The sequence below is a fragment of the Chrysemys picta genome, chromosome 14 (assembly GCF_011386835.1).
Source record: "Chrysemys picta bellii isolate R12L10 chromosome 14, ASM1138683v2, whole genome shotgun sequence".
Taxonomy (NCBI): Eukaryota; Metazoa; Chordata; order Testudines; family Emydidae; genus Chrysemys; species Chrysemys picta.
In genome coordinates this window covers 22,539,350-22,564,290 of record NC_088804.1, presented here as the reverse complement: position 1 = coordinate 22,564,290, position 24,941 = coordinate 22,539,350, and the positions used below count along the sequence as shown (strand labels likewise).

The 24,941-nt window shown below is 41.8% G+C and overlaps 1 protein-coding gene across 2 annotated transcripts in view; it reads right to left on the bottom strand.

Annotated features, from left to right (window-relative positions):
* URI1 (URI1 prefoldin like chaperone) overlaps nt 1-24,496 on the bottom strand; it is an 89,418-nt gene extending 64,922 nt beyond the window's left edge. Inside the window, exons 1-3 of one of the 2 annotated variants that reach the window (XM_065567114.1) lie at nt 24,033-24,496; nt 8,398-8,465; nt 1,817-1,939 (exon numbers count right to left, since the gene is read on the bottom strand). In XM_065567114.1, coding sequence (XP_065423186.1) covers nt 1,817-1,861 — 45 coding nt within the window. In that variant the 5' untranslated portion in view covers nt 1,862-1,939; nt 8,398-8,465; nt 24,033-24,496. Of the gene's footprint in view, nt 1-1,816; nt 1,945-8,397; nt 8,466-24,032 lie in introns of both variants that reach the window. The other variant, XM_065567113.1, reaches the window with a different exon arrangement.
* Between the last annotated feature and the right edge of the window lie 445 nt (nt 24,497-24,941).

Here is a 24,941-nt window from a genome sequence, read left to right as displayed (position 1 = left end):
ATGCCTCCAGACATGCATCCCTGATAACTTGTATTCATGTTCACAAACTCAGTCAAGGCATGAATATTGGTTACTGCACAAAACAGAAATATGGTCTCTGCCTGAAAGAACTTGCAATCTATTTTTAGACAAGACGTGATGATTGGGGGAAAACAAGTGGGGAAGGTATTGGGTAGGGAAGGCTGAGAATTGCAGTAATAAGCTCTCAGTTAATGTAGACTTGTGCACTTTGTGGTTAAAAGTTAACTTTTACCTCAATTAAAAGTTCTAAGTTTAGAAAAGTACTTTTTGTGGCAATAATCATCATCACAAAGAGAACAAGAATCCTAATGGGCAACACTCCACAAACCACACTGAAGAGCTCCAGTGAATTCCCGGCCCCACTGAAGCCAATGTTTTCCTATTGACTTCAGTGGGGCCAAGATTTCACGGTGAGCTTCTCCATTCCCACCTGTGTGTCCCAGAAAGAGAGTAGACGTGAACGTTCTTTCTTTGGACCCTGTATTGACATTTATACATTTGCACCATGAGTGTAAACATCCAATCAGAATTCTCCACACACACTGGCCAGTGTAAATGACTACTCAGCATGCAAGGCAGTTAGGCCCCTGTTTTGCCTGTGGTCTGTGTGCTCTCTCTAACGCTTTTCCCCTGCTTAGTTTCTAAGGGTACGTCTATACTTACCTCCGGGTCCGGTGGTAAGCAATCGATCTTCTGGGATCGATCCCGGAAGTGCTCGCCGTCAACGCCGGTACTCCTGCTCGGCGAGAGGAGTACGCGGAGTCGACGGGGGAGCCTGCCTGCTGCGTGTGGACCCGCGGTAAGTTCGAACTAAGATAGTTCGACTTCAGCTACGTGAATAACGTAGCTGAAGTTGCATATCTTAGTTCGAAGTGGGGGGTTAGTGTGGACCAGCCCTAAGAAGCCCATTTACCCATGCTAAAATCTGGAAGCAGAGCAAGGGACGGTGCTACAAAGAATAGCTCCTTCCCTTCTTCACTGTCCCCAAAATCTGTAGCAATCTCTCTAGGCAGAACCCAAACAGAAGGGCATCCATGCAAAGCCAGCATGTGGAAATGTTGCCATGGAGGTGGCACTCTTCCTCCATGCAGAAAATAGAGAACTGTCTCTTGGCAGACAGCCCTCTCTGCAAACAAACCAATGGGAATCAATGTAAACTATTGTGACCAACTCTCACTGACCATCTTCCTCTCCAGAAAGAATTCATTGTGTGTGCTCCTGCCTCTCAATAATGAGAAGAAACGTGTTTGAAAACTGTGGGGTAGTGGCTCTGATCTGAAACAGCAAAGAGCAAGCTTTGAGGAAGTCAGGGTCTGATTATTCTTTCTGGATAAACGACCAGTGAAATACATCATGGAACAAAGGATGAGATGCAGCAGTCTTTCAAAGAAGCCCTGATTCTCTTACGCAATCTGCGACTGTGACCCAGCACTGTGCTGAGTATTCTGCAGCATTGGGTGAGGACTTTAATTCCTTCTTTAATAACAAAATTCAGAAGATTTGAGCTTGTTTGTTCCTCTGGTACTTTGGAGCTGCTCCAGGGAAAACTGGAATAATGCAATAGTGAACTGTCTGTTGATGCACTAGATATTGATAGAGCAATAGATAAGATTACACTATGTTCATGTTTCTGTAATACCGTGGATCTTGTGCTCTCCATAAATATGCAGGATTCCCACCACCATCAATTTGCACGGATAGCAGAATGTCTGAAAGCAGGATAATGGAGTCAAGATCTATCATGCGAATCTGAACATAGGATGTTCCTCTAAACTGCAGAAATTTAACAACTTACTGCAAAGTGATAGCAGATAAGGATAAACCCCCTTCCAATCTCCATCCCTTATGACCACCTGAAGCTGTAGTTGAAGATGGAGTAAGGCATTGGTGAATGAGCCTTATGGTGTCCACGTATTATCTACTCTGTCAAAAAAAATTACAGAAAGATTATTCCAACAGTTAAATATTAGTAGTGCTGGACAGATCATCATTTTCAAATACATGGTTGACTCAGACTCCATAGTTCATCCCACACCGCGGTCCCCAAAGAGTATATTAGAAACCCCCTGCCTACCAAGAAGGAAGATGTTAAACCTCGAAAAGGTGCATGATGGTTTTAATTTAGGCTCTGATCCTGCATTGAGCTCCAAGTGGGCAAGCCCCTGTGACCAACACAGAACCCCATTGACTTCCCACGTAGAGCTCAGTGCAGGAGCTTGACCTTATTTTCATTACCATCTCCAGGTTATTTCGATACAGAGTTTTTATTTAAATTTATTTAAAAGTGTTGATATTCTGCTGAAATCCTGTGATCAACTCAAATCCAGTGTATGTATGTTTGCCACTGGAGTTGAGCCTGCTCTGAAGAATATAACCAGAAGGTGAAAGCACAGCTCACCCACATCAGCACCATGTGGATTTCATAGAATAGTACAGGAGCTCTTCATTTTCAATAGCCTTGCAGTGGACTCTGACCTAGCCTCTGCTGATAAACTTGAATTAGTTGGCCATGACCCACATTATTTCTAGTACAACCCTATAGCAAACTTGGATTAAATTTGTTTTTCTCAAAGGGTTACTGTGTATGTAGGATCTGATTTGTTCACTGTTAGTGATGGTCAGATTTAAAAAAAATTTAGGCATACAACTGTGCCTGCAAAACCTGAATGCCGTTGTGTGCTTAATTTGCCATACTCTTATTATTAATTTTAAAATGCAGCCAGAAGCATTAAGTTCCTCTTGGAATGAGCTCTATGCCATATGAAAAAGAAGTATGGGCCAGTTTTCAAAGGGCACTCAACCTCTTCAATCTCTTTTTGTGGTCACAAATAATAGAATTTATTATTAATTACCTGATTATGTTCTGCATCTGCAGATCAAATAGATGTCTCAATGTGATCATTTGTTTCCTCAGATGATGGTGGGCACATAATAACTTCAAACACAAAATATGAGGCTGTATTTATATGCTTAGTATGCTTCAGGTACATTGAAATTAGTGCTAGTTCTTGATAGGGCAGTTCTTCTTTCAAAGGTACTTCCCTTTCCAAGAGCAAGATCATGGTTGGTACTTATGCAGGCAGGAAAGAGCATTTGGAAAGTCTCTTGCCACTTGCACATTAGAGCTTGTCATAGTCCTTGTGCTCATGGGATCATAGGGACTGCTTCCTCCTAGTACCCCCAAGAGTGCATGGACAATGCCCTTGAATGAGTTATCTGTGGGGGCTGAACCTGGGAATCTCTAGATTAAAAAAAAAAATCAGACTCATCGCTTGAGCTAGAAGACCAGGTCCATTTGCTTGCAGACAGAAGCAGACTCAAAGCTGTGGTCTATCTGAGCCGCTAGCCTCACTGAGTTAGCATGGACACACACTCCCCTGTGGCTAGGGAATCTTGTCCCGAGTGTCAGCAGTCCACAGCAGTTCAAACCCTGTACAGGCCACTAGCTGCAGTGACATCCCTGACATGGCTTCTGCAGGAACTGACCTCTGTGTCTAAAAACCTAAACCTCTTCTGTTTGAGCTAAAGAACCAGCCCAGTTGGACTGGAGGCAATAGTGCACTCTTAAACCTCTACACATGGTCTTGCATCTAGAGAGGGACAGATAACTGTCAATAGAAGGCCATCCACAATATCAATACATAATTGAACCTGTTTTGGTTTCCATCAAGTTCAGCTTAAAGTTAATCACATGCTTAAGTCTTTACAGGATCAGGGCCAATATAAATTTGTACATGCAAATACCCAGCTTGTGCATACAATCATGATAATCACTTGCACAAATTAGGCATGCAATTCTATATTCATTTTTGCATTCCCATATTTGAAAGCCAGGGCCTATCTACCTTTCTATCCTACTAATTATGTGCCCATCACCATAAAATCTGTGCACTGTTTATATGTTCAGATATCAGGAATGCCAATTCTAATACGATGGGACAAGTTCCTTTGTCTTCTAGCATAGCTCATTTTCTCTGAAATGACTTGTCTTAGATTTTCAGATTAAAAATAACGAGTATATAATTCATAAATACCACATAAATTTTATATTAAAATTTTAAAAACCATACCTACAGTATTTTAGTACCTGACTTGTATATTTATGTGACTATTGTTAGAAGTGACTAATTGGGTTTGATTAGCTTCATCATTAATATTCTGTCCATAATTTAACATGCTTCAATAAAATACCCTAAAGCAGTATAATGATTAGATTTCAGGAATATGTGTTTTGCAATTAAGTTGCTCTTGATTTTGATATGCAGATTAAGAAATGGTGGTCTCATTTAAAAAAAAAGCTGCCCTTATTAACTCAGCAGTATACTCTGAAGATTAGGTAAGAAATCCAAGATTTTTTCTTTGTATATGCTAGTTAAAATGTATTTCAATCAAGCATATGTGGGCAAATCAGATTTGATTAGTTTAAGTTCACAGTCATTCTATCTAAATGAATAATGTGTCACCTAACATTGCAGAAATTTGATTAATAGTTTATCAGTTAATTAAAAATGGGGTTTAATTTTTCTTTTTTTAGGAAAATGCAAGGTAGATGTTCCTTGTATTCATCATAAATGCAAATTATTTCAGCTTGAATCTATTGTTCCTTGTTCGCTTCTTAGCCAACTGGCAAGAAAATAAAGCTTTTAGAATGATCTCTTTTAGAAAGAAGTAGTAAAACTTTGCTTGCTTACACATATGGCTGCCAGTTGTCTAACTTCACGTGGGAGAGCTGAGGATTTTTATTTTCTGCATGCATCCCACAAAGCCTCTAATTCTCCCCCACCTTCTGTATATGGACTTTTTTGAAAAGGCCTCTAACCATTACATTATTCTATTTCACACCTCTACAGAGATAACAACCCTGTGTTAACCAGAACATACTTTACTAGTAAAAGCTAGAAATTAGTCCATGGATGGCCTGCTAGGGAACTAATGAGGTATATATATAGAAGGACTTGTGGCTATTTCCATAGATTAAACAAAACACAGGACAGAAAAGGATCTGCAGTCATGGCCAATCCTTTGTTTGCTGAGCAAAACAGCCGTGTATGATATTTGTAACCCCCAGTCTTTTAACTCAGGATTTAGCTAAGGTCTGAAGTATTCTCTCTCTCTCTCTCTCTCTCTCTCATATAAATTATAGGCTATGTAGGTTGCAACACCTATAGTTAAGACTGCCAGGCACTTTCCATTATGAGACCCTATTTTCAGTTGCTTATAACTTTCCCAACTTTAACCATTTAGTCTGAAATTTTCCATGCTGGTTGTCTGCTCAGGTTGATTTTTTTTTAATTTTTTTTTTATTTCAGTAAAAACAGCTCAGCTGTTTCTCAATGAGAAAGAGGTTGTTTTGCTCATGTTAATTTAAAAAAAAAACATTTTGTGGAGAAGCTCTAGAAGTCGCATGCTTTGGAGCAGGAACTTGAAATTTGGCGGGGGGATCAGGCTGGTGTTAAGGATGTGTCTTTTGTTGTCCTTATGAAAAATCTGCCCAAATTTGACCAAGATATGAGCCTCTGAAAATCTCAGTTTGTACACCTTCAATAGAGATTTGTTAGACTTTGGCATACTTCAAAGATTCCATTTGTACTGAACACACGGAGGTTGAGAAGGACTTTCCCTGCAATTGCTCCTCCTGGCGGTCACTGGCCACTGTGGTACCAGGCACCAGAACTGACAGCAGGAAGACTGTCTTTCCTGTACTCTCAATGCTTCCCACTTCTGGTGCCCTGTCAGCAAGGAGAAGGAGGTGGAAACAGCCTGACTAACATATAGAGGGGTGAGGAACTGAGCCTGGGGGCTGATGAAGGAGGAGACTGAGATAGTGGGTCAAATGGTGGGGGATGGGGATAAGGAGCCAATAGGGGGATTGGAACTGGGGACTAGGATGAGGAGACAAGTTATGTTCCAGGTGAGGGATTGGGAAGTGGAGCAGAGGGGTGGGGACTAGAGCATAGAGCTGATGGAAGGGAAAGGGACGCTGGGATGAGGAGCTAAGGGAGGATTAGGGAGGAGAGTGGGACAAGGCCAGATTGGAGGGCCCAAAAGCAGAAAAGATCAGATGGGCAGAAGTGTCTGTAACCACAAGAGGACACGCCACTCAAAACCTCAGGAATGATTCCTAACTCTCAATATTCCTCTGCTGTCAGCAAACAGCTGTGAAACCCTCTTGCACGTGCGCCTCATTTCCCTCATGACCCACACAGAGGATGACAACCTACTTCTGCTGTCAGCTACTCTGTCAGCTCAAGTGGCTGAGATCTTTGCAGTGGATCTATAGGTTCTAACTCTGCTGAGTCAATATGGTTCTACAAGATGGAATTTCTGTTTTTGCAGTTTCCTTTTTTAGTAATTTACGGAATTATACACCAGAAACTCTATTAAAGGAACATGAAGGTTGCAAAGTCAAGCACTCAGATTTAGAAATTGAGGTTGCCTGTGCTACCTTAGTTCAGCCCCCTTGTGTGTGTGCATTATGATATAGTCTTTAATTGCATTATCACACTAGTTTTTCTACAAGAGCCCTGCTTCAGTCAGTGCACAAGATGAACAGTGCTCACTGAATGAGCAGCTATTCAATATTTACATATATAAATGCATGCAATTTAAGAATTGTGAAACTTGATGAAGATGCTTTCTTTAAAGATGCCTTGACTGACCATCATTCGATATTCAGGGTTATCTGATAGCCTATGAAAAATGAATTGGTGGTTTTAGCATGGTACCTGTGGACCGATGTTCACATAATAGAAAATACCCCCACAAATGGTGCTCCTGTTGGCATTCTCAGAGTCGGTCAAATGTTGAATGAGCATGGAGAGTGACCTATTCTCTCACCCCTAGGTATGGTCCATTCAGTGGAAGTCTGGATGGGACTTCAGGGATGATAGGGTGGAGGTTTCTACTGCCACAGCTCATGCTGTTCTGTAGCTATTTGGAGGACTTCAGTTTCCCTTGTCCAGACAATATCTCTGAGTTACTTTGTCTGTTTTGTACATGTTCATTATAATAGTTTAAAAAATAATCCCAAATGCACAGTAATCTATTCCTTTTGTAATATGTACAGGCTGGTATTAGTGATATGCTCATGATGGTTCCCCCTCTCCACTTTTCCCATTCTCTGTCACTATAGACATCACACCATTCACCTTGGTGCTCAGGCCTGTAATGTGGGCTCCTTAATCTCAAATGCATATCCAGGCTGTGCCCACATTTCTAAGAGCTGTCATTCAGCATATCTATTCTGCAATTAGACATGCGCAGCTGGCCCATGCCAGCTGACTCAGGTTCGGGGGGCTCAGGCTAAGGGGCTGTTTAATTGCCTTGTAGACATTTGGATTTGGGGTTCCACCTTGAAGGGGCCTAGACCGCGGGCTCCAGACCCCACCTGAATTTCTACACTGCAATTAAACAGCCCCTTAGCTCCAGTCCTCTGAGCCCAAAACAGCTGGCACGGGCCAGCCACAGGTTTTTAATTGCAATGTAGACATACCCATTTTGTCTCCATCCACAAATTCAAAACTCTCATCCAGGCCTTCCTCATCTACCATTTTGTCAATTTCTTACACAAATCTCTCCACACTTCCTTCTGTGTTATCCCTTGTGTACGGATCACCCTCCCTGAACTGATCTGGAAGGCCACTACCCTCTCTGTGCCTTCAAATCTTTCCTCAGAAAGACCCACTATTGCCACAATGTCTGCCAGAAATCAGTTGGTTAATGACAGCTTGTGGGGCAGATAGGGATAGCTGGCACTTAACCTATTTATAATAATCATTTAAAAATTGCAAATGTATATATGTCTGTAAATACATGTGTTTAGTTATACCCCTCTCTCCTCCCACTTTGAATGTCACTTTTTTTATGGCCTGATTTTTCAGAAGTGCTAAGCACGCACAGTTCCAGCCAAAGTAAATGGGAACAAGAGGGCACTTAGTATCTCTGAAAATCAGGCTGTTGGATTGTAAATTCTTTGCATGTGTTTGTACAACACCTGCCACCTACCAAATCCTGACATCAGCCTTTGGGCACAACAACAATATAGATATTAATAGTAATAATAGCAAAGCTATAAATATATTGGGCTAAATTCTGTTCTTAGTTGATTTCAATAGGGCTGTGGACATATGACAAATTTCTCCCATGCAATTTTATTTCTGTGCTAGTCTCCCATATTTTAACTAATAATCTGGTGGTGGGGGTGGGAGCAGAGGAAAGAGGAAAATAGACCATATTTGCATGTGAAAACCATTGCATATAACATATCTTGATTTTTGCATAATACTACCACTTGCAAGAAATATAGAAATAACATATAAATATTAATGAAAAGCTGCAAAAGTTGGACATGCAGAGACACAGGGAATCCTGAAATACCATGCTTTCCTGACATCAGTGGTTCCTTTTGGCTTTATAGACCATCCTATGGTTGCTTGATTGGGGAACTGAAAAGAGAAATAAAAGTATTATTTAATTATTCATTGGATAAGAATAAAAAGCAGCTAGTAATTAAACATAAAACATCCAAGTACATAGTAGAAATATACAATTATAGTTACATGCTCAAAGATTATATTACAGAGAGAGCTACGGATAACCCTGAATAATGGATCCATCAGAAAATACTATTGGCTTCAACTGGAGCTGAGAGTACTCAGATTTCTAATGACTAAAACCTAGCTAGTAGTATCCCTAAGATAGAAACTAATTGTTCATGGATAATAATGTACCATACTTGCTCTCCAATATTAATACATAACTATATTAATATATCATAGCATGGTAACATGGTATGACTAAGATCTATGTCAAATGATTATGTCAGTGGCCCATTAAGCAAATAGTATATTAAACCAGAAGACCAGCATATCATATTTGCTCCATATAACAGTAGGTTTAGATCTTAACTAGACTCTCCAGTGAATAGAACTATACACTAGCTGCAGATTAGCAACAAACTTGTGTTATTTAATTGATTTCTACGTAGAAGCAGACATGGTGATTGTTGCTATCTCAAGGTTTTTAAGGGAGCCTACTAATATAAAATATTCATTCTATAACAAACTATACAAAAGCATTCCAATCTTTCACCTCAAGCAGGAACGTTCTATTAATATTACTGTGAAAACTGGTCAATATTTTTTCATCAGAATATTTTCTCAACAACAAATAGCTTTTCAACTAATAATAATAATAAAATACAAAATCTTTGCAGAAAAATTCAGTTTGTTTGAAATGTTGTGGTTTTTCATTGAAAAAACATTTTGGGGGTGGAAAGTTTTCACTTTCCAGTTAAAAAATATAGGTTTTGGTCAAAAGGTTTAGTTTAGATTTTTGAGAACCAAAAGTTTGTGCTGAAAACCAAAATTTTTACCAAAAACATTTTCAGAAACGTATGTTCCTGTTTTTAGCTTCCGTTTTTCACAGAAAAAAAATATTTTCATGGAAAATTCTGAATTTATTATCTTAAAATTGGCATATGTCAACCAGATCTAATGACTATTAACTAGAAAGTGAGCACAGATTTGCTTGAATTTTGTCCTAGTACAGATATTAATTCTGCTCTCAAACATGAGTATTGCCTCTAATAACTGTATATTCAAACTGTTGGAATGGGAGACTTCTGACTGATGATCAAATTATGTTTTGCTTTATTAGAAATGGATCTTTCCTTCCGGCATGGTCTATGTGAAACTAATGTCATGACAAAATCAGTTACAATATTGGCATGGAAACAAGAGTTGACAGAGAACCATCACATGACACAGATAATTGAGACAATTCCAAAATGGTTGATACCCTACATAAAGGTGCTTCATCCATAATCATTGTTATTATTTTGATAGCACTTAAAGAGCCCAGCTGAGACGTTAGCTAATTTATCAAATGAAGATATCAAACCTCTTGCTAAAGTTGATCAACATATTGTGACCCAGGGATATCTTGGTGCCAACGGGCAGAGAATACAAGGGGGGTACATAAAGTTTTACAGGGATCCCTTGGGTCAGATACCTGCATAATAATTCACTAAAGGATGGTGAGTAAGGTCTCTACCGAGAGCCACTAGCCCACTGGTCATCATAATCATGGATAATATTTAAGGACTTATGTGTCTATACTAAAAAATTATGTTCTTAAGGCAGATAACCAGGAAGTAACATGTCGCAGACAGGTTGCTTTCAAGAAGGAGGTAACCAATGCCTCTCTCTCTGCCTAGTAATGTGTGTATTTGGCACTGTATGTTTCACAATGGATGCCTGTTTGTGTACTGAGCCATATGCTAATTAAGAGATTGTGAAATCTTCAAGAGAAGAAATTTACATGAAGAAATAAACAGAAGAAGGAAATCCTGTTTACAAGTAAAGACAATGGATTGTTGGGGTATATGTGGGGGTGCAGAATACCCTAAGTTTTTACTGAGGAAGCAAGCTGACAGCATGACTTGTCTCATAAATGGAAGATCACAGCCAAGCCTGGATGTATAACACTGGTGAGGAATACTTTATGTATGAGAGTATCTTGTTACTTAAGTCTAGGCTCTAGAATATATGTTAGGATTTTATTTTACAGGTCACCATTTGTTTCCAATATTTTCTATTTGCTATCACTTGAATCTCTATAAACCTATCAAAGGGCTTGTCTACACTTACAGTGCTGCAGCGGCACCACTGTAGCACTTAGTAAAGACTCGTCAGTGTAAGTGCCCCACCTCAATGGGAGAAGCCCTCCTGTCAACATAGCGCTGTCTACACTGGGAGTTCAGTCAATATAACTCCGTCGCTTAGGAGTGTGGATTTTCCACACCCCTCAGGGAAAAAGTTATAGTGACATACGTTCGTACTGTAGACGAGGCACTGTCAAGGGCATCACCACAGGGAGAGAACATGGGCAATACTAAAACATGGACAAGCTGCTGCTGTTCAGCTTCTCATTTGTACTAAAAAAGTACATACAAATCACTTCTATCCACATATATGTCCACTAGTTCCCAATTCACTTATGTAAAGGTTCACTAAAAGATTGTCCTCCTTGTTTTCAAAACTATTCATGAACTTGCTCCAAACTACATCACAGACCTGGGGCCTGATTCTCCACTTCATGTAGTCATTTCATCTCTGCAAAGTGGGTGTAAAATGCTATTATCCTGATTTAGTAGTGTTTCACATACTCTTTGCATTGACTTTGCCCAGGTGTAAATTACTAAACAAGATGCAAGGTAGTGAAAAATAAGCTCCAGGTCTTTTCCCCTCATTCATGTCTGCCAATATCTTTTAAAAAAATACAAAATAGAAAATTTTGCATAAATTTAGGCAAAAACATCAGAAGCCTGTACCTAACTAATTTAGCAAAATCCCTGTGAGGGTAGCTAATTGCATTTATGGGATGGCTAAAGACTATATACTACACTATATATATATTCCATGCAATTAGTTATGCACAGAAATACCATAAACATAATAATAAATAAGTTATCTTGCATATCAATATTATTTTACTTCATGGCAACAAGTTCTAAGGAGAGGGTGGGGAGAGGGAATGAAAGCCAAGCCATTTACAGCACCTCTGTACTGATGTATTTAGAAGAATTAGTAACACTTTCATATTTTTACATCAAAAAATAAGGCTCCAAAAACATATTTCCATTTTTATACAAAAGTGTTAATTCCTTTACCTCAGGGAACAACCTATAAGTTTTCTAAGTAACCCTGAGAATATCTGATAGCAAATTTTAAACCCAAACAGTAATAAGTGAGAATTCTGGCAAATGTGTGTATTAAAAAAATAGAGAAAGGTAGAAATATTTGCTTAGAAGTTTATCTTGTGAAAGAGTCTGAGGTAGCTCGATTTGTATAATCTAGAGTATGAGAGAAATCAAGGAAACAGAAGATGACTTTGAAACATTTTAGTGCAAGTTATATGTTAACAGCACAAATCACTCTGATTTCATATGAAACCCTCCTGTACACAGCACTGAGCCAATCACCAGAAAAAACAGCAGATTGTTCAAGTTTCCCTACAGACCTATAGAAAAGCAGTGGGAAAACAGTAAGACTTGTCAAGTCTACTCACTGACTCCATCTCTTTTCAAATCTCATCTTAAAAGACACATCTTTTCTCCCTTGCGTCTGCCTATAAATGTCCTTCTGCTCTCTGTTATTAGCCTTAAGAATTAATATCTTAATTTGCCATACAATAGTCCAGATTCAACCTGATGTAAATGGTGTATGCCACTGACTTTGACAGAGTTGTATTTGTTTAGACAAGATCTGAATTTGGCCCAAAATCTTTATATCACAGTTTTCTGTAATAATAACCCCACTACTACCACCTTGCACTTATATAATGCACTCCATTTGAAGACCACAGGGTCAAAAAGAGGCTTAAAAACACTAATGACAGCCTCAGAGAACCCCTCAGGGGGAAATTTTCAAAAGTGGTTTCTGATTTTGGGTGCTCAGTTTATGAGTGCCTACCTGAGACACCTACAGTCCTATTTTCAGAGATGCTGAGACCCCACCACTCCAAGATAAAATAATGGAAACTGAGGGGGATCAATACCTCAGAAAACTAGGACACAGCTGTCTAATGTTGGGCCTTAAAAACGGAAGCACCCAGAATTAGAGGTTACTTTTGCAAATTTGGCCTCTGTTGCTAAAGTCACACAAGAAGTTTTTGGATTTCCTGGCTCCCAATTCTGTGCCTCAACAAGAAATCTATTCTCTTTACCCTACCACATAACTTTTGGCTACTCTAAGCCACCAGACTTGTGTTTGGAGCAACCCCAAACTTCCTTATAGCAATGGCTGGTGCATTGAGGACAGGAAGATGTTGGCAGCACAATTCCAGAGAAAGCCATGAGGGCAGGTGACACGAGGAGGCTTGGAAAGTAATACAGGTGGGACACCCCTCTTATCCCCTCTGCACTTTCCTTAGTCCCTTGGAACTCAGAACATCTGTGGGGATAGAGGGTTGTACCCACACCATAGTGAGCCCCTCACATCTCCCTCTAGCTGCTTGATACCATAGAAATTCTGAGCAGAAATGTGATTTTTCTGAGTATCTTTAGCTCTGCTGTGGGTTCTTCTGCCAGAGGACATGCTTGGCCCTTGGCTAGCTACAATACCTTTAAATTGCAGCATTTGCCCACAGACAACTAATTACCAAGCAGTAAACTTTGACAACTAGTAAATTTTAAAAGGAGAGAAATATATTGCTGCTTAGAGACTTAAAAACAAAAATACAAGAATAAAAAGGAACAAAGTAAAATAAATAACCACTTTTCTGCAATGTCTGTAAAAGATATAAATAGCATTGAGAGAATGAAGTCAGCAGTTGGCCAGAATATAAATAACAGAAACTACCACAAATAGAATAGGTCATAAAAAAGTTATAGATAAACTAAAGAGGAGCAGTACACTAGAAAAATATGATTTCAAATCAAGTTCATAGAAGCTTCTTTCTAATGTTCTATAACTCAGAGCTTAGAATATTTTTCCCACTGTAAGAATTTATACAAAAGTGACAAAGAGGGAAAAATATATAAAAAGCCAAGAAATAATGACTTTTTAATCTTTGATGATATCTACTCAAAGGGTAACTATCTGGGAGGACTGCAAAATTTAACCTATCATTTTCATAGTGACAACAGAATTTATAGTTTAAAGATTTATAGATTTTAAACATTTGGAACTGAACCATCTGGCTCTGAGATAGCCAGTCCCAGCCTCAGTGCTTCAATAGCTAGATCTTTTCTAAGTGAACAAAAGCCAAACCTCAAGTCATCAGCAGCATCTGGCTCCGATAAAGCCTTTATCCAACATACAGTATTCAGAAATATACTACTAAATTAGCAGGATGTGTCTGAGAAATAGAGCTACATAAATGAACAGACGGAACCTCACTGTGTTTCCTTTGAGAAAGTTTGAACAAGGTATTGAATCTGTGTGTCTCTCTCTAGATCATGAAGTGACTGATTAAAACTGGATACATGTAAATTAAATGTTTAAAAATCTTTTCAAATAACATTAAAGGGTCAATTCCAACCCTGACTGGTGTTGTGAAGGGAAACACTGAGAGTTGTGTCCTATTGGCCAGGAAAAGATTTCCAGAAGTGGCCTGAGGGATAGGTGGTGCAATGTCCTTTGCTGCTGCTCTAAACGGGAGCAGCATGTGCCCCCACCTAGTATAGGGAGGGAGGCCTGACTGTCATGGGTCTTTTACAGGAGTGGGTGGGTGAGGTTCTGTGGCCTGCAATGTGCAGGTCAGACTAGATGATCATGATGGTCCCTTCTGGCCTTATAGTCTATGAGATGGTAGTGTGCCATTGAACAGGCTGGAAATGGTTTCTGCCCATCAGAATACACCCATGCCTTCCCTTCCAGCATTAGGGAGAGATCCTGCCCTGCTGCCCTTGCAGGTGAGGAAGAGGCACCCGACACTCAGCGAACTGGAGCCGACGAGGGAAGGTTCTAGCACTATGGGACAAATCACCTACATCTCCTAGACGGGAATTCAAGATTCCAAAAGCAGTGGAACCACTGTGGTTCTGCTATGTGAGGAACCAGTAGGAGGCTGTAGATAAACCACGCTGCAGCATGGTGGGAGAGAGACACTGGGTGGTCAGCAGAAGCACAAGCTATGAGGATCTACTAGCCAAGACCTCTGAATATGACGCATGCCACAGGTTGCCATCAACTGCTGAATCCAAAAAAAAGTCCACTTATCCAGGCTTTGGAAGCAAGAATTTAGCCTTAAGTGTTTAACAAAATCAATCTATTCACCGTACCCCAACTTGCTGTGCCTCAGTATAGTAGGAGTTTCAGAATAGTGGGTGATCTCGCATCTTATAAAAACATAGGCATAATTGGGTGAATTAAGGATGGAGCTATATTTTCAGTTCTGAATGTTCTTGTTTTAGTGAATTTAGGCTTCACCCTTAGGCATGGGCAGCCGGTGACCCGGCCGTTTGGGGAAGCTAGCACCCAGCTCCTCCCTTGTGCCCGAGGCCCCACCCCTCCCCTTCCTTTTCTGCCCCCCACTGCTCCCACAGGAGCCCATAGAACCCCCACCATGGCCCCTGGCCACCAGGTGGCCGGGTAGCACGGTTGCAGCGCCCCCAGCCCTGGTGCACCAGGCAGCCAGGCAGCACAGCACTCCCAGCCTCAGAGCGCCAGGCGGGCAGCGCGGCCCCAGTGCCAGCCACCCTGAGTCCTCACGGCAGGCCGGCCAATCCCAGCCCCAGCCAGCGTGGGCCAGGGCAGAGCGCTAGGACTGCAGCAGGAGGGGACATGAGGGCAGAGCGTGGGCGGGGCCACACCAGGCTGTTTGGGAAGGCACAGACTCCGCCAGTCTATGATACCTGCCGCCCATGCCCTTAGGGCTCAGTCCTTCACCCTAGTACAAAGTGGGCCATGGCCTTAGGTCATGTCCCCAGTGCACTGGAAGGCAGGCTTGAGATAGTTATTTTGGCTATTTTGGAATTGTTTGTTTTTCAATTGCAATATAGAAATAAAACTCTTAAAACAAAGTTTTCCTTGACATATGATAACTGCATTTGCACTGACAAGTGCAGGAGACACATTTATTGACATTGTAACAACTCCTTCAGGACAACACTTTTTTTAAAAAGTGAAAGACTAAAGATAAACCTTCCATAGATATTATAATGAATCTTTCAGTGAAACCATAACAGCTCTGATTAAATTCTTGTATAGGGAACAGCTCATTAAAAAAAAAGGCAGCTGAGTGTGGCCCTGCCTGTGTGTGTGTTATTGGAGGTTTTAAGAGCCTGGCTCAGCAAGACAGGTTAAAGGGGGCCCAGGCTGGCAGAACAGGTAGACTCCGTGGTATCTCAGCACATCAGGTGACTTCCCAAGGGGTCCAACCCGTCACAGGTCTATTGCATGAAAACACCACATAGTCCTTCGTGGTTGGAAGTCTCAGCTCAAATGGGCCAGGATTATACTGACAAGGTTACGATGGAGACATATTGACTGAACTATGTGAGAGCCTTCATAACAATTGTCTGTCCTATGCCTGTGGCTCTAGCCATTGTTTTCATAAGCACCAAATTCACATACAGTATTTTTTTTTTTTAATAAAGAAAGGCATCAGATCTTCAAACCTGTAGACTTAAAGTTCTTTGGAAAAATCAGAAAGATAAAAGCCTAATATTAAGGGGAGAAAAACAGAGAAATATAGGCCTGAAACAACTAATAACGTTTTGTGTCAACCAAGCCATAAGTTGGTAGAGATTTGCTGGGATTTTGTAATAACTGAAGTAGCAAGAGTTTCCTTATAATATGCTCTTAAGGAAAACTCCAGAGTTCAATGTATCTGAACAGCATGCTTTAGGTTCAGTTTACTGAAGTCTTGTGTGCCATTTATGGACCATTTCTGCACGTAAAGCAGGAAATTAGTGCACTAAAAATGACTGATGCACCAAATTAGTCTGTTTTCATACTCACAAAATCCCAAAGCAGCTGTATTTAACTTTGACCCAAGCATTCACCTCAGGGGTGAATTACCTAGAGAAGCTGGAATCAGATGGAAAAGTACTCACAGATCTAGGACGTATATTTTGTATATTCACCAATAACTTTTTTTCTTCCAAAAACATAGGTCCCACATGTCCTGTGTAAGGACCCTATGTGGCCATAACAATCACTAGAGCATTGAATCCCTACAGTACTGATCCACCTCAATACCTGGTCATTTTTATTCTTTCCATCACTGAGGTGTATCTTAGAAATTCATTCCAGCTAGTTCTTTCAGTAAAAAAATTATGCTATTTAAAAAAATATTTTGCTTTGTCCTCCTATCTGGCTTAGTGCATTTCAATCAAATTAAAGCAGTGACCATAATTTTTCTCAAAACCATCCCTATTAATAACCACTACATATCTGTATCTCTGCTTTTACCTTACCTGAAGCATTTGAGTGTTAGGATCCTGGGTGAAGGTACGCAGGACTAGTGGCAGGAGCTTGGGAGCCATGAACTGAAGCCAGGGGTCAGAGCCAGTATCATGCTCGAAGCGTCTGCCAGAAGTTCAAGCTGGAGTCAGAGTCAGGAATGAGGCTGAGGTATCAGGGGCCATGTGGGGATCCCAGGATCAATCAGGAGTCAAAATCCAAGGCAGAAGAAAGGTCAATACCAAGAAATGAGAAGCAGGATAATCATAGTAGCTAACCAAGTCATGCATCCAACAAAGTGGGTATTCACCCATGAAAGCTCCTGCTCCTATATGTCTGTTAGTCTATAAGGTGCCACAGGACTCTTTGCTGCTTTTACAGATCCAGACTAACATGGCTACCCCTTTGATACAGGACCTGCATTGTTTCCTGGACAGTTACTGGTATGCCCCATGGGCTTATATAAGATCAAGGAGCCAATAAGCAATTGCTAAGACCATTGTCTGTTAGATCTCTTGAGGCAGAACTTCCTGTGGCATGCAATCTCTGTGGCTTGTGGGTCACAGGGAGCAGCCAGGTTACAGCTGCTGTGGGGTGATAGTGCAGGAGTGTTGGTTACCTTGCAGGCTGAGTTCAAATCCTGCTGAACCTTAAAACCAATAAAATAGGGTTGAATTGTGTTGAAGTCCCTACTCAAAGATTAGGGGAACCCTTCATGTCCACTAATTGTACAGTTAGGCCTTGTCTACACTATAGGGTTTTATCAACACAAGTTATGCTGACACACAGCCAGCACTGTAATTAAACCGCTATTGCATGTCCACACTATGCTCCTTGTGTTGGTGGAGTGCACCCACAATAGCAGCTCTTGCATCAACAAAGAGAGCAGTGCACTATGCGTATCCCACTGTGCAACTGGCCATAAGGTGCTTTGGGAAGGGTTTGCAATGCCTCCTGGGGGCAGGTACAGCATCACATGATGAAGGTTTCTCATGGGCATCCTACTAGATTGCCAGCCGCTTTTCAACTGCCCTGGTAACCTGCAACCCAGCGATCTCTGGAAGCCTGGATCCCGCACTGCTGTTCAGTATTGTGCCGTGTGTTATGAACATAAGACTATAAGAGGAGCCAAACAAGGGGCTATTCACCTGGGGGAGGCCTTGAAGGAGCATATTAACACTGAGCCACAGTAATGTGTGTTGCTGGAGTGTGCTGAGCCTAGTATTATTTTATTGTTCTGTGCTATGAACCTTGTAATGATTGCTGTGTGTGCCCGAAAAGTAACACATCTTAAATCACTTTTTTAAAGTAGCACTTGGTACAGACATTGCTGCACACTAACAAAAGAAGCCCACAGAAGTAAGTGTGTGTGTGTGTGTGTGTGTGTGTGTGTGTGTGTGTGTGAGTGAGTGAGAGAGAGAGAGGGGGAGGGGTTGCCAACCCTCCAGGATTGGCCTGGAGTCTCCCAGAATCGGCATCGACCTCACGGTGACTACTGAAAGCAATCTGGGAGATTTTAATAGGATATTTTAAGAAAATTACATTATGTCATGTTGGAGGGGAAAATCTCCTGGAATAGCTTCAGTCAGAATTGGCAACCCTAGAGACAGATTGTGTTGGGGGAGAGTGAGTGTGTCGGCATGCTGTCCCTTTAAGTTCAGACAGCAGCTGGAAGCAACCAGTCCTGTGGCAGAAGTTGGTTCACGGACAGCTGGTGTCCCTCAGTCCCTCCACCCAGCTCAGCAGAGACTGGTACACGGGCACAAGGAGGGGGACACCCTGACATCAGCCCCCCACCTCAGTCCCCAGCTCTGCACAACACAGCAGTCTCCCCCACCCCCACCTCAATAGCCCCACCCCCACCCCGCAACAGCAGCCTGCCCTGCCTGCCTGCCTGCTGCTGTGGTCCTAGTGCCGGGAAGAGCAGGATTCCATGTTAATGTTTCAATTCCATGATTCCCTCCCAGTTCTCCCAAAGCCTCCTCTCCCCACAGACCAAGGAGATCCACCCCCTCCCCTGTAGTCCAGGCAGGAGTGCATTCGTCAGCTGGGCAGTAGCTATGTGAGCTCTCCACGCTGAGCAGTTTCAAAATTTCTTGTGGCGTTGAAAGGGGAGGGGCCTGTAGCTGGATGCAGGGAAGCGGAGTTCTAAGCAGTGAACAGAGCAGTCATGATGGGCATTGTGGGATACTTGGAGGCCAATTACGGCAACATAAGGAACGCAGTGTCTACACTGACGCTTTGTCGAACTAACTTTGCTGCAAAAAGTTCTACACCTCTTGTTGAGGTGGTTTTATTCTGTCAGCAAAGCAGGACAGTTTTGTCGTCAGAAGGAGCATCGTAGTGTACACAGCTCCACTGTTTTGTCGACAAAAGCTGTCTTTTGCCGACAAAACTGGGTAGCGTAGACAAGGCCTAAATGTGGGAAAGAAATAGAATCTTGCTTGTTTGCACTGTAGACATTGCTCGGCCTCATTATGGAATCACTTCTTAACTCTCCTAATTACTACACGGCTCTCCTCAACTTTTTTTGTTTATCGAAGTTGGACTCACAGGGCCTGATTCTCCTTTTCACTAAAGCCCTTTGACACTGCTCTAGCAGTGTAATCAATTATATTGACATCTACTTTAAGGCCCATTTACACCTCCAATGCAATGAAAGAGGGCCTTCGTGTAAATAAGAATCACACATTTTTTGTGGAATAAAATATACACCCTGTAATCGTGGAGGAGAAAATACTGGATACTGCCACTCTTACTCTGTTTGTGTCAGTTTCGGGTAAATGGAATTCTTGTAAAAAAAGATTATGTGTTCCCGTGTTTGCTTTATTTTCCTCCAAATGAATCTTTTTTTTAAGTTTAAGATTATTTAGCCCTCTTCCATTCCAAGTCACCAATTTTAATAGTTTAGTCCTAACTGGTGGTAAATTGTATATAGACTGAAGGACGTCCTTCTATGGACTTAAGAAGGACAGACTAAGCATACAAAGATAATAAGCTGGGTGCCATGTACATCACTGCCTAGTCAAAATCCACATCAAGCTCCCAATCCAGTTCTCAGCACAGAAGCCCACAGAGATGAGGATATAGGATCAACGCATCCACTGCACATGGCTATACGGTTCAGTTTTCCAGTCCTTAGTACCAGCTGAAATAGGAACAAATGATGAAAGGGGAAGAACGGGGGGAAGTATTCTGCACCCTGCCATTCCACATTCATAGGCCTGCAAAGGTGACTGAGGTGGGTAAGCTGAAGAGAAGAGAGAAATCACAGTGAAGAACACAAGTCCAAGTTGAGCAGGGTTCTCTTAAAGTTATCAGGGAGTTAGCTGATAGTCAGAGAAGTGTGACTGGCAGAATCTGCCTGCATCAGAGTCACACTGCTATCCTCAACAAAGAAAGACAGGCCTCTAGGAAAGGGGGACAAATCACTGTTCTTTACACAGAAGAAATTCATGAGTCATTTACATTTCTCTAAGTTAAGAGTTTCCCCTTGTAATGGAAACTTTCATATGATATAATGAGGTGCCGCATCTAGCCATAGATGAGGTCCACAAACACAGACTAGTTCCCTTAGGGCAGGTCTACACTTAAAATACTGCATCGTAGCACTTAAGTGAATATGCTCCTATACTGACGGGAGAGCTTCTCCCATTGGCGTAGTTAATCCACCTTCCAGAGAGGCAGTAGCTTTGTCGATGGGAGAAGCTCTCCCATCAACATAGCACTGTCTACACAGGGGGTCATCATAGAATCATAAAAGATTAGGGTTGGAAGAGACCTCAGGAGGTCATCTAGTCCAACCTCCTGCTCAAAGCAGGACCAATCCCCAACTAAATCATCCCAGCCAGGGCTTTGTCAAGCCAGGCCTTAAAAACCTCTAAGGATGGAGATTCCATCACCTCCCTAGGTAACCCATTCCAGTGCTTCACCATCCTCCTAGTGAAAAGTTTTTCCTAATATCTAACCTAAAGTGCCCCCCCACCCACTGCAACTTGAGACCATTACTCCTTGTTCTGTCATCTGCTACCACTGAGAACAGTCTAGAGCCATCCTCTTTGGAACCCCCTTTCAGGTAGTTGAAAGCAGCTATCAAATCCCCCCTCATTTTTCTCTTCTTCAGACTAAACAATCCCAGTTCCTTCAGCCTCTCCTCATAAGTCATGTGCTCCAGCCTCCTAATAATTTTGTTGCCCTCCACTGGACTCTCTCCAATTTGTCCACATCGTTTCTGTAGTGGGGGGCCCAAAACTGGACACAATACTCTAGATGTGGCCTCAGCAGTGCTGAATAGAGGGGAATAATCACTTCCCTCGATCTGCTGGCAATGCTCCTACTAATATTCCGTTAGCCTTCTTGGCATCAAGGACACACTGTTGACTCATATCCAGCTTCTTGTCCACTGTAATCCCCAGGTCCTTATCTGCAGAACTGCTGCTTAGCCAGTCGGTTCCCAGCCTGTAGCAATGCGTGGGATTCTTCCATTCTAAGTGCAGGACCCTGCACTTGTCCTTGTTAAACATCATCAGATTGCTTTTAGCCCAATCCTCCAATTTGTCTAGGTCACTCTGGACCCCATCCCTACCCTCCAGCGTATCTACCTCTCCCCACAGCTTAGTGTCATCAGCGAGCTTGCTAAGGGTGCAATCCATCCCAGGTGATAGGGAACAGCCAGCATGGATTTGTGAAGAACAAATCATGTCAAACCAATCTGATAGCTTTCTTTGATAGAATAACGAGCCTTGTGGATAAGGGTGAAGCGGTGGATGTGGTATACCTAGACTTTAGTAAGGCATTTGATACGGTCTCGCACGATATTCTTATCGATAAACTAGGCAAATACAAATTAGATGGGGCTACTATAAGGTGGGTGCATAACTGGCTGGATAACCGGACTCAGAGAGTTGTTATTAATGGTTCCCAATCCTGCTGGAAAGGCGTAACGAGTGGGGTTCCGCAGGGGTCTGTTTTGGGACCGGCTCTGTTCAATATCTTCATCAACGACTTAGATATTGGCATAGAAAGTACGCTTATTAAGTTTGCGGATGATACCAAACTGGGAGGGATTGCAACTACTTTGGAGGACAGGGTCATAATTCAAAATGATCTGGACAAATTGGAGAAATGGTCTGAGTTAAACAGGATGAAGTTTAACAAAGACAAATGCAAAGTGCTCCACTTAGGAAGGAGAAATCAATTTCACACATACAGAATGGGAAAAGACTGTCTATGAAGGAGTACGGCAGAAAGGGATCTAGGGGTTATAGTGGACCACAAGCTAAATATGAGTCAACAGTGTGATGCTGTTGCAAAAAAAGCAAACATGATTCTGGGATGCATTAACAGGTGTGTTGCGAGCAAGACACGAGAAGTCATTCTTCCGCTCTACTCTGCTCTGGTTAGGCCTCAGCTGGAGTATTGTGTCCAGTTCTGGGCGCCGCATTTTAAAAAAGATGTGGAGAAATTGGAAAGGGTCCAAAGAAGAGCAACAAGAATGATTAAAGGTCTTGAGAACATGACCTATGAAGGAAGGCTGAAAGAACTGGGTTTGTTTAGTTTGGAGAAGAGAAGACTGAGAGGGGACATGATAGCAGTTTACAGGTATCTAAAAGGGTGTCATGAGGAGGAGGGAGAGAACTTGTTCACCTTAGCCTCTAAGGATAGAACCAGAAACAATGGGTTTAAACTGCAGCAAGGGAGGTCTAGGTTGGACATTAGGAAAAAGTTCCTAACTCTCAGGGTGGTTAAACACTGGAATAAATTGCCTAGGGAGGTTGTGGAATCTCCGTCTCTGGAGATATTTAAGAGTAGGTTAGATAAATGTCTATCAGGGATGGTCTAGACAGTATTTGGTCCTGCCATGCGGGCAGGGGACTGGACTCGATGACCTCTCGAGGTCCCTTCCAGTCCTATAATCTATGATTCTATGATTCTATGATTCTATAATCCAGATCATTAATGAAGATGTTGAACAAAACCGGCCCCAGGAATGACCCCTGGGGAACTCTGCTTGATACCGGCTGCAAACTAGACATCAAGCTGATGATCGTTACCCGTTGAGCCCGACGATCTAGCCAGCTTTCGATCCACCTTATAGTCCATTCATCCAATCCATACTTTTTTAATTTGCTGGCAAGAATACTGTGGGAGACTGTATCAAAAGCTTTGCTAAAGTCATGATATATCACATCCACTGCTTTCCCAATACCCACAGAGCCAGTTATCTCATCATACAAGGCAATCAGGTTGGTCAGGCATCACTTGCCCTTGGTGAATCCATGTTGACTGTTCCTGATCATCTTCCTCTCCTCCAAGTGCTTCAAAATGGATTCCTTGAGGACCTGCTGATGATTTTTCCAGGCACTGAGGTGAGGCTGACCGGTCTGTAGTTCCCCAGTTTCTCCTTCTTCTCTTTTTTAGGTTGGTTCTGATAGAGTTAGGTTAATATAACTACGTTACTCGGGGGGTGGATTTTTTACACCCCAGCGTGATGTAGTTATACCAATATAGGTCTGTAGTGTAGACCTGGCCTGAGTCAGATCCTTATACTATCATGCTGACAAGCCAATTTAAGGAATGGAAAAAGAAGAAAAAAAACCCATAATTTGGAGAATAAACCTAATTTTGTTAAACCAAGAATTTTCCAAATCCTTTAAAATTAGATCCACTATAGCACAGTAAAACCTCTAGACATAAGGGAGAGAAGATGTTCTACATTTCTATAAATGGGGCTCCCAGGAAGAGGCCATGCCTCACTGTGAGGCTGCCATGTCATCATAATTCTTTACTGTTTGAATGAACTGAAATATGTAGAGAGCTGGATAAGAAACCCAAGGAATAGAGCACAGGAGTCCCAGTTCCTAATTACTATCCTTTAATGCAAAGTGACCATAATAGGCAAACAGATCAGGCAAATTCTGCTCTCTGTTATACCAAAGGGGGCTTCCATGGGTGAATACCAGACCTTCATTTTTAAAAGCTCAGTTTTTCTTTTACTTATTCACATCGGGGAACAATGAAAGACAGGAGAGATCACTGAGCAGTCTGATTTTTAAAAGATTATACTAAAAGATGAATTTATGTACAATACCATTTGCTTACATTTTAGCAGGTTTTGCAAGTCATTGAGCAGATATCCACAAGCCTGTGTGTCAGAGATGGACCAAAACAGAGTCTTCAGTTGAGCCCCTTTGAATTTCTGGGTCATTTGGAAATGGATCCCTAGATCCTAGATACAATCCAACACTGAACAGGCCTATCTGTCCGGTTTCAGTTTAGAAAGTCAAAATCTCAAGGGAACAGCTTGCAAAAATTTCAGCACCATCAAATCCAGACCTCAAGTTCTATCCCCAGTTCTTCCTCAATACCAAACCATGAATCTAAACTGGAGCCAAATGTCATTTCCTCAGCCCAGCTGTATTTAGCATGAATGAAAATTACAAAATGCGCAGAGAATATTAACATGTCTCTTATATCTCCGAGAAAACGTTCAGTTACTGATCTCTGAAAAGAGCAGAGCTCTCAAAACCCTCCCATTCCTGCCACACAGTGGATCATGTGCCCTCGGCATTAAAGGGGGTAAACACTCCTTAATATGTAGTGAAATCCATCCTCCCCTATTGTCATTAACCGAGTAATAAAATTCACACAGCTAAGTGAGAGATTGGTGTTAATTATTTTATACGGTCATTCCCAGTTCATTCTCTCTTGTGCAACACTGAGGTCGGTTAAGTGCCAAAGCTTGCTCAATACTTCACCCACAAAATCATGCACGTGCAGAGCAGAGAAGGACAGACCGAGAGGTGGATTTCTTCAGGCCACACCAAGCAGGGCACGTTTGCCAATTGATTACTAAACCTAGCAGAGATCAGACAGCTGAGATTGAGGAGAACGAGATATTGTAGCATGCAGCAAGTACTGAGGCTAATTCCAGACCAAAGGGGAAGTAGGATAAGAGGAAATTTATGAGTAAGCTCTTGAAGTAATGAAACGAAAGTAATGTTGATTGGC